General features: G+C 38.1%; 1 protein-coding gene across 2 annotated transcripts; it reads right to left on the bottom strand.

The window, feature by feature from the left end:
* Positions 1 to 553: 553 nt before the first annotated feature.
* TNFSF13B (TNF superfamily member 13b) lies at positions 554 to 15,678 on the bottom strand. Of its 2 annotated transcripts, none has more exons than XM_075045862.1 (7): positions 15,363 to 15,678; positions 11,298 to 11,476; positions 11,103 to 11,214; positions 3,142 to 3,198; positions 2,730 to 2,842; positions 2,483 to 2,633; positions 554 to 768 (listed from the first exon to the last, which is right to left on the bottom strand). In XM_075045862.1, exons 1-7 carry the CDS (start codon positions 15,451 to 15,453, stop codon positions 656 to 658), a joined length of 816 nt encoding a protein of 271 aa, XP_074901963.1. In that variant the 5' UTR covers positions 15,454 to 15,678; the 3' UTR covers positions 554 to 655. The 2 variants fall into 2 exon arrangements, with proteins under 2 accessions (XP_074901963.1, XP_074901961.1); XM_075045860.1 differs by having other exon boundaries at positions 11,298 to 11,710; positions 15,363 to 15,472.
* Between the last annotated feature and the right edge of the window lie 863 nt (positions 15,679 to 16,541).

Consider the following 16,541-nt stretch of genomic DNA (forward strand, 5'->3'; position numbering starts at 1 on the left):
TAACTTATACACCTTTTGTTTACAAGGAAGAAGCAAGACAGTGGCTATTGTTCTGTATATTTCTGAGGAGTTTGTTTTCATTATCCCATACATTTAGACTTTTTCCTCCCCCAAAATCTTGGTGTCAAAGAAAAAACAAAAAAACCGCAGAACCCACCTGACACCAATTTTGTGATGAAGAATATACTGTTTGATGTTTCTTCCCCATACTTTGTACTTCAAATATTTTATTGATGAAACAAAGCAAATCTAAGATGTACTTGTATTTTAGTTTTTCTTTTCAATTATGGATAATAATTTGATAGTCAATGGTCTTGTTTATGCTATACTTTGTGGTCAACTCCTTTGATTTGCCTTATGGACAAGAAATTGTTTTAAAGCCAAAAGCCACTGCTTTACAGTTGTTATTTAGAGTCTCCCACTGTCTAAAATAAATTGGCTTTCTGGTAGTCACATGATGGTTATATCTCACAAGTTTGTCTGGTGTGTTTCCTGTTTTGGGTTTGCTTATTAAACCGAAGAAAAGTTCCCAGAAGCTAGTGGTGGACGGGGAGAGACTGAATTGGCATCTTTATTACAATTGAATATTTTTTTCTGACAAAGGCATAGGAAAAGAAGAAAACTGCATTAAGCATAACAACAGAAATGAAGGGCTTCAGAGGAGTCTAACTGCACCAAAAAAAGTACCATCTCCATCCAAGGATATTTTGGCCCTTCTCCGTGGTATTGTAAGTTGAAGTTCATCCCCTTCTTCTAATTTTGCAATGCCTGGCAAAAGATTTGGGATATTTTAAAGTTAATATTTCAAATACATTCTTTTCATAAACAGTATTCAAAAAGTCATTAAACGTCATCTTACAAACAAAAGCATGGCTTGTTACTTGTGACGAGTGCTTTTTTTATCTTTATGCACATTCTTACAAATTGCAGCCTACCCAAAGCTGACACTTAACGTCCTCCGTGGAGCTGGACCTACTTTCCACTCTGCACTCAGCATATCACAGTCCACTTAAGCAAACACTGCAAAAACGCGTAACGGTGGTGTACTCAGATTCCTCGCGTTACGGTGATGTGACAGTCAAGGTCAGCATTGGGTATTGCCGGTCCTAGACCACTCTGTTCCCACACTTCTGGAGGAGGTCTGACGAGTTTTAGCAACCGAATGAAGTTACCAGACACCAGCTGACCCACTGCAGAGCACAGAAGTCTGCTTCCTGCCAGCCGTCCACCAGCTGATGCGATAACAGAAAGCACCTCGCCCTCAAGTCGCAGCCACTGAGCTGAGAGCGCATCTGACATCTGCTGCGACACGTGCTCAACAGCATGAGATACTGCAGTGAGATTTGGTTTCCCAGGTGAAAGCAGAAGGGTGGGAATTTGGGAAGCAGGAACCCTGAAGTGGCAGGATGGAGCTGAGATCCTCGTTAAGAGGGGGAGTAACACAAGGGTGAAATAAGAGGACAGATGAAATTGAAGGTGGTTATGATGCCAGAATGTGTGGGTGGAGGGGCAGAAAGTTAAAGAAAATGTTTGGTAGCCTCAATTGCCAGAAGGAAGTAGCTAATTTATTTTTATTTGGGGAAAAAAAAAAAATTAGCTTCCTTCCCCATCCCATTTGTTTAATGCCATTACTTGCCAACAGGCAACTCTCATTCAATGTCACCCACTTTTTTTTATAAGGCATTGAAAAAAAAAAAAGGTAGTTTTTATTCACACAGATCTTGCTGGAAAACAACAAAAGAGAAAACCCTCAAACCCACCATTAAGGGGAAAAGACAGACAGGTAAGAGCTACCAAACAAGGTTTAATGGGCCTTGACAATAATTCCTTAAATGCTACTGCAGGAATATACATATATATATATATATATTAAGCACTGAGCCTGCTGGACTTGCATTAAATATTTTACTTGGTCTTTCTTGTAGTGTTTCTAATTTGTGCAGTCAGAAAGAGCTCTTTATAGGAATCAACTACTTCTCATCTAACCAAAGAGTAAAAACTGCAGTAGCCATTACAAGGAGTAGAGAATTAAGCTGATAAGAAATAACTTTGGAAATCCTACAGTAAGGTATGCAAAAATTGGGTAGCTAAAATTCATATATGATGTTTTAAAGCAGAACATAGCTCCTAAATATTTTACTGGGATAACTAAATGTGGAATTCAACCCTTAAGTTAAACCAAGTTCTTCGATAAGGACAATATATACTCCTTTTGTCTGCATCTAACTGAAAGCACCAAAGTATCTAACCATATTGGATAATCAATGGAGAGAGAGATCACCAAAGTTAGATGCATACCCTCCAACTGCCTCTACTTTATATAAAACTATTTTTTTTTAAAGTATTCTGTAATTTTGCAATTAACCAGATCCATGAATGCAGTCCATTTTCTTTACAACTGCCACAATACTTAATCATCCAACACTACAGATTCTATTTGATACAGTTTATTTGCAAAGAAAAGGAAAACTTAGATGTTTACCAGCAGTATAGCAAGAATTATTCGGATAAGACTGTGGCATGTTTTGGATGCAGCGAAACAATGTCACCAAGCTGAGATCATCACCAAACACATGGGCCTTCTTCCTCTGTATTAGATGTCCCATAGCAAATGTTGTATCAGTATATAAAACCTACAGAATGAAGAGGTGCAGACTTAAAATATATTGTATGGAGACATTAAAAATCCTTTAAACAGTCAGATGCTGAAATGAATTGAGCTTTCTCACCTGGCCATATATGAAAAAATATCCTGTTTCTTTGATCACTATTTTATTTCCTTGTTCTTCCAGAGCTGTTCCACGTTTAAAGCTCAGAAGCCAAGGGACAATGCTTGAATCATCTAAAAAAACCAATAAGTTTTGGGTAATCAGAAAGAAAAGTTACTTTCTTTATCTCCATCTGTCAAAAATTAACAAAGCTGACTTCTAGTCAAGACTTCCAGTCTCCCTAGCTGGATTTCCCCACTGAAAAGAAGATATTTGCAAGGGCTGTCCAGATGCAGGGACCTCTTTTTTTTTTTTTTTTTTTTTTTTTTTACTTCAGTGACATAACTCAGTTACTGCTTTGAAGTTAGATAAAATTGGATGGAAGAGTTAATACGTGGAATAGTTAGCTATAAATCATGGAACATACTCTTACCTTTCTGTTGGATGTCACTTTTGCTGTCAGCAATCAGTTGCAAACAAGCTTGCAGCACTGCAAAGTGAAAGCATTTTGAAATCAAATAAACTACTTAAAAAAAAAAAGGGACATGAAAAAATCTTCTCTTGGTCTCACCACTTATTTGAAAACAATCTATTTATTTTAATGCAGATCTTACTCAAATGTGCCAAAATAAAATTCATACCGCAACACGTACTAGATAACTTTCAGAGATCATGCAGCTAAGCAGGAGGCCTCAGATAGTAGCACAAGTAATACTTGCTTGTTTTAATCTCTGGTCCTAATATAATTGAAAAATGTAGCAGTAAGTCAAATGAGCTAGGAATCGTCACATCAGTTAGCCTGATTTTCTAAGCAAAAGCTCAAAAAAGCCCCCAACCCTCTGACAGAGATGAGATTTTCTAATGATGTTTACTATATTATTTAGAGAAATTAGTTTCCAGTCACAGTTGCTATAAAATATTAGTCATATATACTGGTTACACGGTACTTTCAAGCTACACTTTCAAAATCCATATACATGTACTTTCAATATGTTTTCAGATACCCACATTCAGTCAACCTATACTGAGACTAAGAGGCAAGATACAGAGATGACTGTTAGCAAATTAATGCACACATAACAAATAGCTTCGTAGCTGTCAAAACTGATGCGTTACTCAAAACTGTAGAGACTGGCAACACTGAGAAAATAGGAGTTTGATCAGAGAAAAATATTGCGGTATGTTAAAATATAGGCTTGCAAGTGAAACAAAAATCTTTTTAAAAAATCTGCTAAGCATAAATGTCAGGGAACAGGATAAAAGAGAAAAAGGATAGTTGCATTTGCGTAGAGCAGTTTTTAATGAAAACATCTGGTTCTAGTGCTACACTGAAGGTTGGAAAACTGACTAGTAACATTTACCGCACTTGACAGAAACCAAATGAATTTACTAAGAGTCATGAGAAGAAAATTCTGCTGTGGACTGCTAAATCTCTGTTTTTGTTTACCTCTTTTCAGGTAAGAAAGCTGTGGGTCAGATTTGGCCACTCTTCCTATGACAGGCAGTGCCCTGCTCCATGGGGCCCTGTTTCTACATCGGCCAGTGGTACCCACATGTGCAACCCAGCGCCCAGCAGCACAAACTTCTCGCTGCACGGCGAAAGGGTTTGAGGAGAAAGCGGCCTCTCTCTGTATCCAAGTCTCCTTGCCAAGGGGACCTGCCTGAAAACACCAGAAGAGGGCTGGGTGCTCACCAGCACTCAGCGGTGCCATCCGGCAGCAGACAACGGTTCAAGCGCGCGCCTGGGAGCGCGTCAGCGTCGCAGCAATCACGCAGCCTGCGAGACCTGCGGACGTTAACGGGAATGCTGTCCTGCGAGCTCCCATCTCCTACACTGGAACGTGTCCCTGAGTGCTGTCAATACTCATCAATAATGTGCCAAAATCTACTGATTTTCAAACCAAGAATTTAAAGACATCTGAATTCCCTGCCTTCTGATAAGGAATAGAAAAACCAAGCCAACACAAAATGAAAAAAAGGTATTATACGTCAGTCATTTTTCTATCACACTTGCAAGTGACAGAATTTTCTGAAAAAGAAGCTTCCAAATAAAATCGAAATGGGATTTTCTGGAGTCGCACAACAAAGCACATCAGGCAATTTATTTTGCAAGGTATTAATTCACTCTCCTTTGGAGCAAAGTGCGTTCCTACTGAATGGAATTTGCTGATTCCCTAGTATTTCAGTCAGCTAAATCAAAATTTTCACTCCTGCTTTTAAAAAGAACTCATTAGTACGGCCACTCGATTTTTCAACTAACCAAGAGAGGATTTGTTATGATTTACGCTAACCAGCTGCTATCCAGCTGGGTACCAATAAGTAGCACCTACAAGCAATGAAAGCTATGGCTACTTTAGCAACCTTGTTAAACCTGCTCTGCAAACTTGATGACATTCTTGAAACTATCCTGATTCACAGTTTGCAAGTCTGGATTTATGTTTCAGTTGTTTGCAGCATTGAAATACTAATCGTTATTGCTGAGAACTGCTACACAGGAATTGAAATTGGCAAGTTCAGTACAGTCTGAGATCTTTTCCATCTTTTTAAAACACATACCAACTCTGCTTTATGCTACATATACTCCCTAAAGAAGTCTCACTGTCTCTTTTTTTTAGTGTATGCAGGTAGAAATAAGGCTCCACAGAATACAGTAAGCTTGTTTTTCATGGAGAAATATGGATACAACAGTGTCATTCATAGCAATAAAGAGAACAGAAACTAGCACAGTGGCTGTTTTACCTAAAGCTGCAAAGGACAAATAATATCTAAAAAACTGTTTGAGGGACTGAATAACAACATGCTTCAGAGAAATGTTCAGAAGCCAAGACTGACACACAACTATTTCCAGTATATACAGGTACTTCACTTTGACCTCAATGGAACTACATAGGTTTAAAATTAAGTAATTCATTGAAACAAATTCAGAGTAAACAACACTACTATTAAGGAGAAGATATGGATGTAGAGAGTATATTTTCTGGGAAGATTAACAGGGATTTTCAGTAAAAAGTTAAACATTCTTAAGCAATGTTAGCAATTCTATTCCAAGAAGGACCCAAATCTTACCTGAAGTACAATGTCAAGAATATATGCATTACAAAATATGGGTTGAGTAGTTACTAACAGTACTGAGCAGAATAAATCAAAAGCTCTACCTGAATGCCCTTCAGCCCAGTGTAAATCAAACCTGAGCATCAGCTTTTTAGTCTAGAGGATTTCTGAATAATTAATAATGCAAGCAGAATACAGGATTTGTAAAACACCTCTTAAAAATGTGTAAAAATATCTGGACTTGAGTGTCACCATGAGGTCTAGCTGTACAAGACAGAGTGTATCTAGACCAATAAAGTGTGCTCCGTCCCCTTGTGACTTCATATAACAGCTTTGCTTTGACAAGCATTTTTTTTTTTTTTTGTAATTTTAACCGCTCTGCGGGATGTGGGTGGGGAGAACAACATTTCAGAGTCTGCCTTCTTCCATGAACAAAACAGCCAATTCTGAAGAAGTTAGTGACTCCAGATGCCTTTATAAACCACAGCCAGCACATGAAGGGTTGTGTTCTCCACTGGTTGAGCAATGTAACCACAATTGTTTTAAAAAAAGCTAGCTTTTGCAGCAGGATAGGAATGCAGCTTTCTGCATATCTGCATGATTTAAGACCTGATATTGGTAGAATCAAATTTGCCCTCCCATGCAAGTTTTTGTATTATTTAACTTGCATAATCATTTTAATATTTTGCAATCTAACTTCATAATCCATCCAAACACAATTTCAAGTTTATTATCTGTGAACTCATGCATAAATTTTAAAGTTGTGATATCGGAGGCCTGAAACATCTATCTCAATTTTTGCTGAAATAAAACCAAGCAAAAACCCTGAACTTTAAAAAACAGACCTGCTTGTTTAGGTTCCTTTTTTGGTCTAGATCTGTTCTCTGTAGACTTCCCAAAACATACTTAAACACTAGATAATTAAATTTATAAATGATATGCATGTTCTTGAACAATTTGTAGTTCTTCCCTTAACTTCTTTGTTTCTCATCACAAGAGATCTTCTTTTACGTTTTGCTTGTGCATTTTTATAGACTGGTTAAATTTGCTGCTTTTTAATTAAGAAGTCTTTATATGGCATTAATCATGGATTAAATCAGTCCCTGCATTAAAATTGCTTGGTCATAGTTACAGATATGACTCACATCTAACAAATATCTTTGACATATTGATAGAATTATTTTGATCTTAACAGAATTACCAGTAACATGTTACAATCAGAATAACAAGGAAATAATTTACTAAGAATTAAGAATACTTTATGTAGACTTCTTTATACAGTATAAAGCAGAATATTGTTTTCAAAAATTAGAGCCTATTTTGTGTATTTTTGATTGCACAGTGTTCTGCATAATACACAGCACTGACTCATTCATTCATTAAGTTGAATTCTTCATGTAAAATTGCAGCATTGTATCAAGTCATTTTCTATCCTTTCACATAGAAGGGCCTACTTCCTTTTGAGTTAGACTGTTGTCAGCAGAAACAAAAAAGATTAACATATCTTTTCAAGAAGTAGGCCTTTTTTTTTAAAAAAATTAAGAGAACTCTTATATTTCCCCTCTTCAAACAATAAAATAAGTATTTTGAATATTTGGTGAGGGAATTTTATATGTGGCATTTGTTTAGACTAGTAACAAAAGGTTAGGTTTCTGGATTCAAAGATCACCAAAGTCAAGTTCCACTTGTGAAAGTTCTTGCTATCCCTCTGTCGCGGAGATCTAAAACAACAACATACAGAGTCAAAACACTTCTAACCAACAAATGTGCCAATTTGCCAAAGCAAATGTATCAGTTTGCCAGTAAGGCAATTATACCAAGAACAATGGCAAAATTCTCACAACTTATACACCACGCTTGCATGGCAATAGTTATTTCCCACAGACGCAACTGATATTGGAGTAGAATCTGGGAAATGCTAGTAAAAAAAAAATAATAAAATTGCCAATTCACATGCCAGGTTAGCCTGCCTCATTGCTTTGTGGAATTACTTAGAATTTCTCCTCAGTTCCTTCCATACATGCAATCAGTCTGGTTGAGGTGGATAACCTCAGTACACCAAAGTAAATATAGTCCATGGGTGCTCCAACCTCATCACAGCAGAATGTTGCCTGAATTTGAGTTTACAGAACACCTGATGCTCACCTCCCTAGTTGGTCGCGGGAAACAGAATCCCACAATAACGATCAGAACGAGGCACAGAGAGAGCATGTAAATGAAACTTGGCATTTGTACATTGAACTGGCTTAGGTAATGGAACCTATATCTTGTTCCCGGACTCAACTGCATATACAACTTAGAAAGAAACACGCAGGCAAGGCAATCAGTAATTGTCAACAGGGTGTAAAATTAAGGAGAGGTTTTTGTTGTGCAGTGATTTTCCTCTACAGGCAAAATTCATAAAAATAAAGACAAATAAGAAAAATTATATCTGTTCTCATGTGTCCTGATATGACATTTGTTAGAAGTGGTTAGATGATGTATCTGCCTGAATATTAATAATATGTACCTTTCAAAATCACCCATTAACTCCTACTCATTGTATCGAGAACTCTAGTTCTGACTGCTAGCTGTTTGGAATTGATGCCTGAAACCCATCTCTTCAACCTACTTGAGCTGGAAATTTTCTCAAGACACAAAAGGTACAACTACTGATGACTAATAGTTTTATGCATGAACACAGACAAATGCATACCCCATAAAAATATGAAAGAACCACCTTGTGTTATAGCCATTTTCAGTCAATTGTCATTTTAATTAAAATTCTAATTTGTGGCCACTTTTATGCAGACAACATCAAGCAAATAGAAAAAAAATATTAAAGTGGAAATTCCATATGTTCAAGAAAGGCTGTGCTGGGCCTAAAAAGAATTACGGGGCATCCATTTTTGGAATATAATAATGAAAGTTTAAAAAGAAAACAGAATCAAACCACAACTTTATTTATAAACAAAATAATGGTTCTACATTTTACTTCTGCTCTCTGATGAAGCACAAGAGAAGCAATTATATATCAGTGACATTTTCAAATATTCACTTTCTCAGGAACTGGTCCACGTTAAAGTGAAATTATAGATCAACAATTAATTACGAGACCAAACTCTACTTTGAGACCTTGTTGAAGCAAACAGAAATAGGACAAGAACAAGGCACCTCACTCAATACCCTTATTTATCTTCCATGGTACCAGAATGAGTGCAGTGCATCTACAGGACAATTTGGAGGCTGCTGGGATTCTGGTACCCAGAAATGGACACGAGAAGATCAAAATGCAGGGCTAGTAGTTCCGTGTACACAACTAAGTGCCAGACAGGATTCAGCACCATGAACAACACCATGTTCTCTTATTGCACTCACTCTGCTAAAACAAAATTTATTAACTAGTAGGTTAATGACCATCAGTGAAATCTGATCCGAGAAAATGTAACATCTTACTGAACTCTGACAAACTTCATTTGTTGTAATTAGAGCAGGCAGAAAGGTAGCCCTGTCTAACGGATGACCTTTTATATAAATGCAAGATTTGTAATTTACTGTTTTATAGACAAAAATATGATGGCCATGTGAGAAAACAGTTTTGTAGTGGGTCAACCTATGTAGCTTTTCCCTTTTAAATGAATGTTCATATTCTGTGCTTTCTGTCATCCATCCTAAATAATTTTAAAGCCAGCTGTATCTTTAAAAAAAAGCTTACAAAAATAAGTAGCTTAATTAGAATTTTATGTGAATAAAGGTAAATAGCTATAATCAGAGGTGGCTACCTGATGAGAAGAATCTTAAGTCTGCCAGAAGCACAGCTGAGGAGCCCACAACCCTTCTCTCCCCCATACACCCCCAAATAGCAACAGGAATAAAGATGAAAGCTACCGTAAAGGGAACTAGATAACTTGCAGAGTAGCGATGCTATAAAATTCATTTAAAAAAAGACATGCCTCCTTATTTTTGATGATACTTGTGCTTTAGATCACTAGTTTTCATTTGGGAGATGCTAGGGTGGGGAGAACGGGGAAGCTCTGTGGTTCCTGTGATAGGAAACAGGCTGCAAGAAATACAATTGAAGCAATCTTGTCCTCCGTCCTGTTTGTGAAATCGCTCTTAGCCAAGACCCTGAACCAAAGATTACTAATGAAATAGAATATATCCCATTTAAACCTATGGATTTTGGGTGGTGTCCTAAATGAATATTCTCTTTTGAGAATAGTGGAGGTAAGTAGAGTGATTATACTCTAGAACTTAAATTTCATTTAGCTTGCTGAAGCTTAAGTGAAATACATTTCACGTTAATTAATTACTCAAAAGCATATTTTAAGCAAAGTTCGATTTAGTCTTTACCTACAAATTACTCCATTTCCACTTAATCTATTATTAATTTAAGATATCAGCTTTCATCAGTTAAAATAATCTAAAAGTATCCATAAGAGGATTGAACTGATTTAGCAACTCGGAAACATTTTTAGTTACTCAGTGCAATTAAAGTATGTATGCAAACTCTTATAATAAAATTCTGTATTTCATCCTATCAGGCATCGGTGTGTTTGGAAAGAGAAAAAGAAAAAAAAATGTAGGCATTTTATCCCCAAAGGAAACAAATGTATGCCATCAATATTCCAACATTATCATATGCATCAGAAGTCTTTTATGGAGCACAGTCTTCAGTGTTCTCTGCAGTACCTTTTAAAAAGGCCACGATAGAAAAAAATCTTGCTGGATAGGCATGCCTTTATTAATTTTGCTAATTATATTAATAGATTGTTTTAATGTAGAAATGATGCTAAACTTCTGAACTCCTTGTAGTCTGCCTCTTTTGACAGGTACAAGCCAGCCTTTCTCTTTGAAAACTCCTACTTCCCTAAAGTTAAGGAGCTTTCTTGTTACTTCTCTCTTTTAGGATGAGCACGTTTTCCCAGAAAAATGACTTGGCATTTTTAATAATAGCTTTCCCTCCCTACTATTGATCAGAGAGAAACAAGTTAGGCATCAGCCTGAGTTGAGACTGATGGATTTAGAATCGAGCAGTTTACTGTCCGAATGATTTAAAGTTGCCTTACTCGGCTCTACCGCATCATCGAGCAATACCTCTGCTACAAGCAGCAGGTTTGGGATCTAATGTTCAAAGTCCAACTGGCAGATAGCATGAATATCTGGTACCTTACGTAGTATGGTAACCATTAAGAGGATTTGCCTACAGTTAACACCGCTCATTCAGTGGTAATTGTGAAAACCGTAACGGGCTCTGGGAGCACAGGTCCGCCGACAGGAGAAGGCACCGCTCAAGCACTGCTGCTTTTCCCAAGACAGTATCCAGACGCGGCATCCCAACCCACTCCACCAGATGCTATTTACCTGTTTCTTCCGTGTGCACAACAGACCTTCTTCCCCTGTTTCTGCTCCCGTTCCATATTTCCGTTTGGAAGCTTTCAGCTGGGCCAGGGCCAGGGCCAGGCAGCCTGTTCTCCTAAGGGGGAGAAGCAGCAATCCGTGAGAGCAGCCCTGCGGTTGCTCATCCCCTGCGAGCCAAAACCCAGCCCTCCGGCTTACCTGCCCGGCGCCAGCTGCAGACGCTCGCAGGAAGGAAGAAACAGGGGTACCCGCTTTATTTTCATCGGAGGACACGGGTGGCTGGTCTAGCAGAGACCTCGCATGGACCCTGTAGATCAGCTTGCTGCGCAGAGCTTCTAGTTCTGTTTTCAGGGCGATAACATGGTAAAGAGACACTGCTGCAAGACAAGAGGACAGGAGCATTGCAAGCCACAGGAATGTGACAGAAAAAAGTCCCGCGGTGCCTGAAGCAGCACCAGGGGGGGCAGAGGGAGAGGAGGCGGTATCCTTCTGTTGGATGACGTGCACACAGTCCACGGATTTCATCGCTGCTCTTTCCTCACTAAAGCCAGAGGGAGAGTTCAGCTGTCCCCTTCCAAGGTGCAATCCATGTTACCAGTTGCTCTCTGAAACTAAGGGCATCCAGAATAAGTGAACAAAACGCCCAGATCATTTCCTGTCATATGAAGCCGTTGATAGAACCATTAAACCTAATGTACAGAGCGAACATCTAAGGTTCGGTCTCCGTTTAGTTTTCTTCTTTCTCTGCTGCATTTTGGAAATGAATACTTTCTCATGAGCTGCTTGCTTAAGCTACCTTCCTCCTTTCACTTTCAACTATTTATTTATGTGGCAGCTTGCTATTACCATTATCTTTAAATTTAGGCACAGCTGGTACTGCTGGTAATTTAGAGCCTTATCTAGAAATGCAGAAACAATGTAAAGTTTCCTGGTAGCATATCAGCCAATGCCACTTAAAAGACTATTCTGCCACCTCTAGCAACCACTCAATATCCTGCGCAGACAAGTAATTCTTTTCCTAAATGCAGAGGAAAAACAATTATACCACATATCTTAACACCCCTAGAAAGCACGTACCTACTGTGAGAAATGATACAGAAATCAGTGCAGGGTGGAATAAGAGCAGAATACCATACCGTTTCTGCACCTATTTTCACGGCTAAGTTAAGGTGGAAACGGGGCTGCATTTTGAAGGAAATAAACCAAGGTAGGTTCTTTTGGAACAGAATAAGCAATTATTAGAACTACGCAGACATGCCTTGAAGTATCACATCAGAACATTGCCAGCCTAGTACTGACTCTGTTCCAAAAATAAAATGACAGTTGGAAAAGAAGTGCTATTTAAGAAAGTGAAGCCAAGTGAGAGAATGAAATTTATAACTAGCTGTCCAGGAATACTGAGAAACAATTGGCCGGTGAGGTCTCTGCAGTCATTAACATGTAAGAAAATAACAGATGGGTATATAATTAGCATCACTCTAGTCACTTCTAGGGAAAATAGGCTGTTGCCAGCCTCCACACCCTCTTTAAATGGGGTCATTATTTGGGCTGACAAAATAACTGTGGTGACACAGAGGACTTCTGTAAGACATCTGGCTTTGTCTTGCTTTTCATTCTGATAAATGAGAATTTCAAAGGGGCCATGAGGAAAATCAGAACAGCCCCCACACAGCAAATTGTTAAATTCAACAGGTATTTCTAGTTGAGTATCAAAAGGATCACTGTTTGCAACCTTGTGTTGCTGTACAGTGTCATAAGCAGTTAAGTGATTTGAAAGAAAACACAACTTTAGACAACTTTTGTGATGACAAAAACATAGTGGAACAATAAATAATGACAGTGAGAAATCAATCATGAAAACCAACATGAATTACCTAGAAATATACTTAGCTGAACAACTTCCATTTTCACACAATCAAATGAAGCTTCAGTAAATTGCAGACTACTAATTGCATTAAAGTAAAAACTCAGAAAAATTACTTTAAAAAACCCCCAAACAAACAAAAAACCCCATGCCAGCTGCAGAGCCTGGAGCGTGGAGTCAGTGCCTCGATGCTTGCCACTATGTCTTGTCATAAAATACTGTCCTTATGATTCCTCTTGTTGGCAGAACTGCAAAGTAACCCTTAACCTGCTTAAAGCAAAGTCAGTAAAATTAACACACGTGCAGTTTCTTCTGCATTTTAAACTAAGGTATGACTAAAGAGGACTAAGGAGTGCTCAGATTAGCCTTCCATTAGCAGACGTGGGAGGGTGTTGACTCCAGCTGAACACGAGCTCTCAGTGGAACATTCTTCTTGGAACAGAAGTGTAATATTTGGATATATATACTGAAGCAAAATATTAAGCAAAAATAAGAGGTAGCAGTAATCGTGCTTTTATATCGACAAAACTGTTTACATATAGTTATAATTGCCAAAACCTAACAGTGAAAAGGGTTCAGAACAAAAATCCAGAATGAATAGGCCTAAAGAACTCATCATGGAAAGGGCATTCAGTTTGTGGTTAGCAGCCTGCGCCTACTGGCCAGCTTCCCTGAAAACCCTTTTGCAAAAGTACGTACCATGTTAACTCTTTTTGGCTCAAGACACACACACTATGCCACACATGCACACAGTAAAACCTTAGGGCAACAAGTGACCACCTCAAGCACAGTTCAAATCACTGTTTTCCAGACTATTTCTAGAAAAAAAAATGCCACTGCATTAAATAGCAGAAACCTAGACCTGGCCATCTAATTCTCAACAAAATCAAGGCTGGGTAAACCTTCCAAGATGTTACATTAGAAACAAACCCTGTCATTTCTGCAGGCAATTAATTTTTTTTCATTTCTGTTATGCAGAGTATCAGATTAAGTGATCAAGATGTGCCCTGCTAACGTGCAAATTTATAAAACATTATCACTACATCTGCGGGGAACCAAGGCAGAGATAGTAAGCAATCACACAGGAAATTTGTGGTTGAACCAGAAACTGAACTCTTGATTTCCTGAAATCCAGTACTGTATTTTAACCACAAAAGCATCTTCTTTGAGAGGGAGGAAAATCCCATAATGAAGTTTAATGTACAAAAGAGAAGCAGATGATTCGAATATGAAGACTTGGGTAAAAACCCAATTTACTGAAGAAATGTAAAAGTTTACTTAAAAACAAAAGTTCCATTTTAAAAAGGGAGGTTGTGCAAATGCTGCAACCCAGAGATCCAGGCAAATATCGATGGCCATACTAAAACTACGCCTCCAGTGGCAAAGGTCCAACTTTACATACTTCTGAAGTAGCCATAAAATGGAACTGGTCCCTGTGGTTATTACAAAAAGAAAGAGGCCACGATAGTTTGCCTTACTACACAAGACAGTGCAGAACAGATAGAGGAGCAAAGAATAAGCACAGGTTGCATTTTAAACACATTTAATTTCAGGTCCTTTCTGAAGATGGACAAAAAGGATGGACTATTTTGGAGGAGATCAGAATAAATCCTGTATGACAGTTTTCTGCTATTAGAGATATCTGTATTAAGAGTATTCATAGAAAGCCCTCTGAAAGAGAACACATTCCCTTCAGGGACACTTAATTAGTTCTTTCAGCCATTAACTGCAATTTACACAGTAGCAAAACCAGGTAAGTTCCCATCTCAGATATAGACCCAAAAATCACTCTGTGGATATTGTGCTCCTGTGGCTGTGTATCTTGCATCCTATTATCTTAAATTTCAGGAAGCTGTTGCATACCTTGCAAGTAAAGGATGTGTTATACAAACAGTTAAAGACTTATTTGACATATTAGCTTGTTAAAAGGAAAAAAAAACAAAACAAAAACCTATGGGATTTTTCTGAAGCAAAAAAGGTATTCTTTTCTTTTTGCCTCCCAATTTCAATATTGCCTAGGATAACATGAGTGTCTCTGCACATTTTAGTTATGCTTGATTTATTCCTTGCATAAGACTTTATTTCTCCAGACATCTAGACAATTTGGGTCCAAATCTGGCATGCATACTACACAAACATACAGCTGACTTGCACCCATCATTACTTTTTACATGGTTACTACAGTGCTTCCAAAGAGAAGAGGAAATGGCACAGGAAGGAAGAGCAATTATTATAGGTGTCTCTCGAAGTATGCAGCAGAAGCAACAAGAAATAGAAAATAATTTTTAAAACATATACAATATAAAAAGAAAACACAAGATTTATATACTACAGCAGCTTAATGCCAGCCTCCTCCCCTCCCTCCTCCCCCCCATGATGTTATAGCAAATCCTTCTTACTGCATAGGGAAAAAGGAGCTCTGTCATACAGCTGTAGCTCACTTCTAATAGTCTCACTGGCTTGGCTATTCAGCAACACGGAGTATTGCATTTCTCCACCTCTTCAACACTATGCAACTTGACAGCTTTTGCACAGATGGGCTAAAAATGCATTTGTATGGTAGCAAAATAAACAAGGAGCCATGGCCCTTCATGTGGGAGTGGCCACTCTGCTGCTGCTACAATCTGTGGACCTTTAATAGAGGGCACAGGACAGGGATCCAAGTATTTTCAAATCATAGCATTATTTCTTCATAGCTTTAGCTAATTGCTACACAGTCCCTGAGTCCTCAAGGACAGAAAGAGTTCTCTGCCTGACCTTGCCCTTTGCATTTTTGTAAATAATTAGCACACACCAGATGTAAGCATAATGTAAACCAGCTGTAGAACTTCCTTTCTTTCTGTCTTCAAGCAGCAAAATCTGTTCCTTAGTCGCTCATCAAAACTAGTGGCAACATCTCTCCGAACTTGGTACGTGAGCACGCTTACATTTTGTCAGCAACCTTGCAGTTTTGCATTATTCAGGTCACTGCTTAAGATTAAAGATGTATCTCTAATTATTATGAGTGAAACCATGCTCTGTAATACTTTAAAATCAGGTCTGCTCTTAAGCTGTATTGCCTTTCAGAGAAAGAAAAAATGCTGTTTTTTCAAAACATAGAGTTATTCTGTCCCCACCCAAGCTGAAGCATAACAAATTAATCACACTAAGGTTTTCAAAACATTTCCAGAAAATATCGTGTATCTTCCTTATCTACTTACAGAGACAGAACTCCGCAAAAACTGTAAATGAAGACCCTGAATAGGGTCCAACAAGAGATTTAAAGCTCAGACACGTTCAGTATCTTCAGTGCAAGTAATTTTTGTTTAGCTGATGGTTCTGTATTTTCACAAAACCTTACCTACCTATACTTGATCTTTTTAACAGACAACAAGTCCCCTGCCTTTGGTTTAGGTTTCATTTCTAGCATTTCAGTTTAGATAGTCATATGCTTTTATGAATATTTAAGCAGTACCTGCAAATTCTGAGAAATTCAAACACTATATTTTACCTTTGTCTGATATGACAGCCTATACATATCTACTAAGCAAGTGAATATAACATCATGAGACATTCCAGGACGCAGTTTGCGTTGTACC

Source organism: Buteo buteo, chromosome 14 (assembly GCF_964188355.1).
Source record: "Buteo buteo chromosome 14, bButBut1.hap1.1, whole genome shotgun sequence".
NCBI classification, from domain to species: Eukaryota; Metazoa; Chordata; class Aves; order Accipitriformes; family Accipitridae; genus Buteo; species Buteo buteo.

Excerpts from the sequence above, each read along its gene's own strand:
- TNFSF13B (XM_075045860.1), bottom strand. The coding sequence starts at position 11,624 with ATGAAATCCGTGGACTGTGTGCACGTCATCCAACAGAAGGATACCGCC. Across the intron at positions 3,199-11,102 it reads TGTGCACACGGAAGAAACAG|TGCTGCAAGCTTGTTTGCAA; the intron begins GTAAATAGCATC and ends TTCACTTTGCAG. Across the intron at positions 769-2,482 it reads TAATTCTTGCTATACTGCTG|GCATTGCAAAATTAGAAGAA; the intron begins GTAAACATCTAA and ends ATCTTTTGCCAG.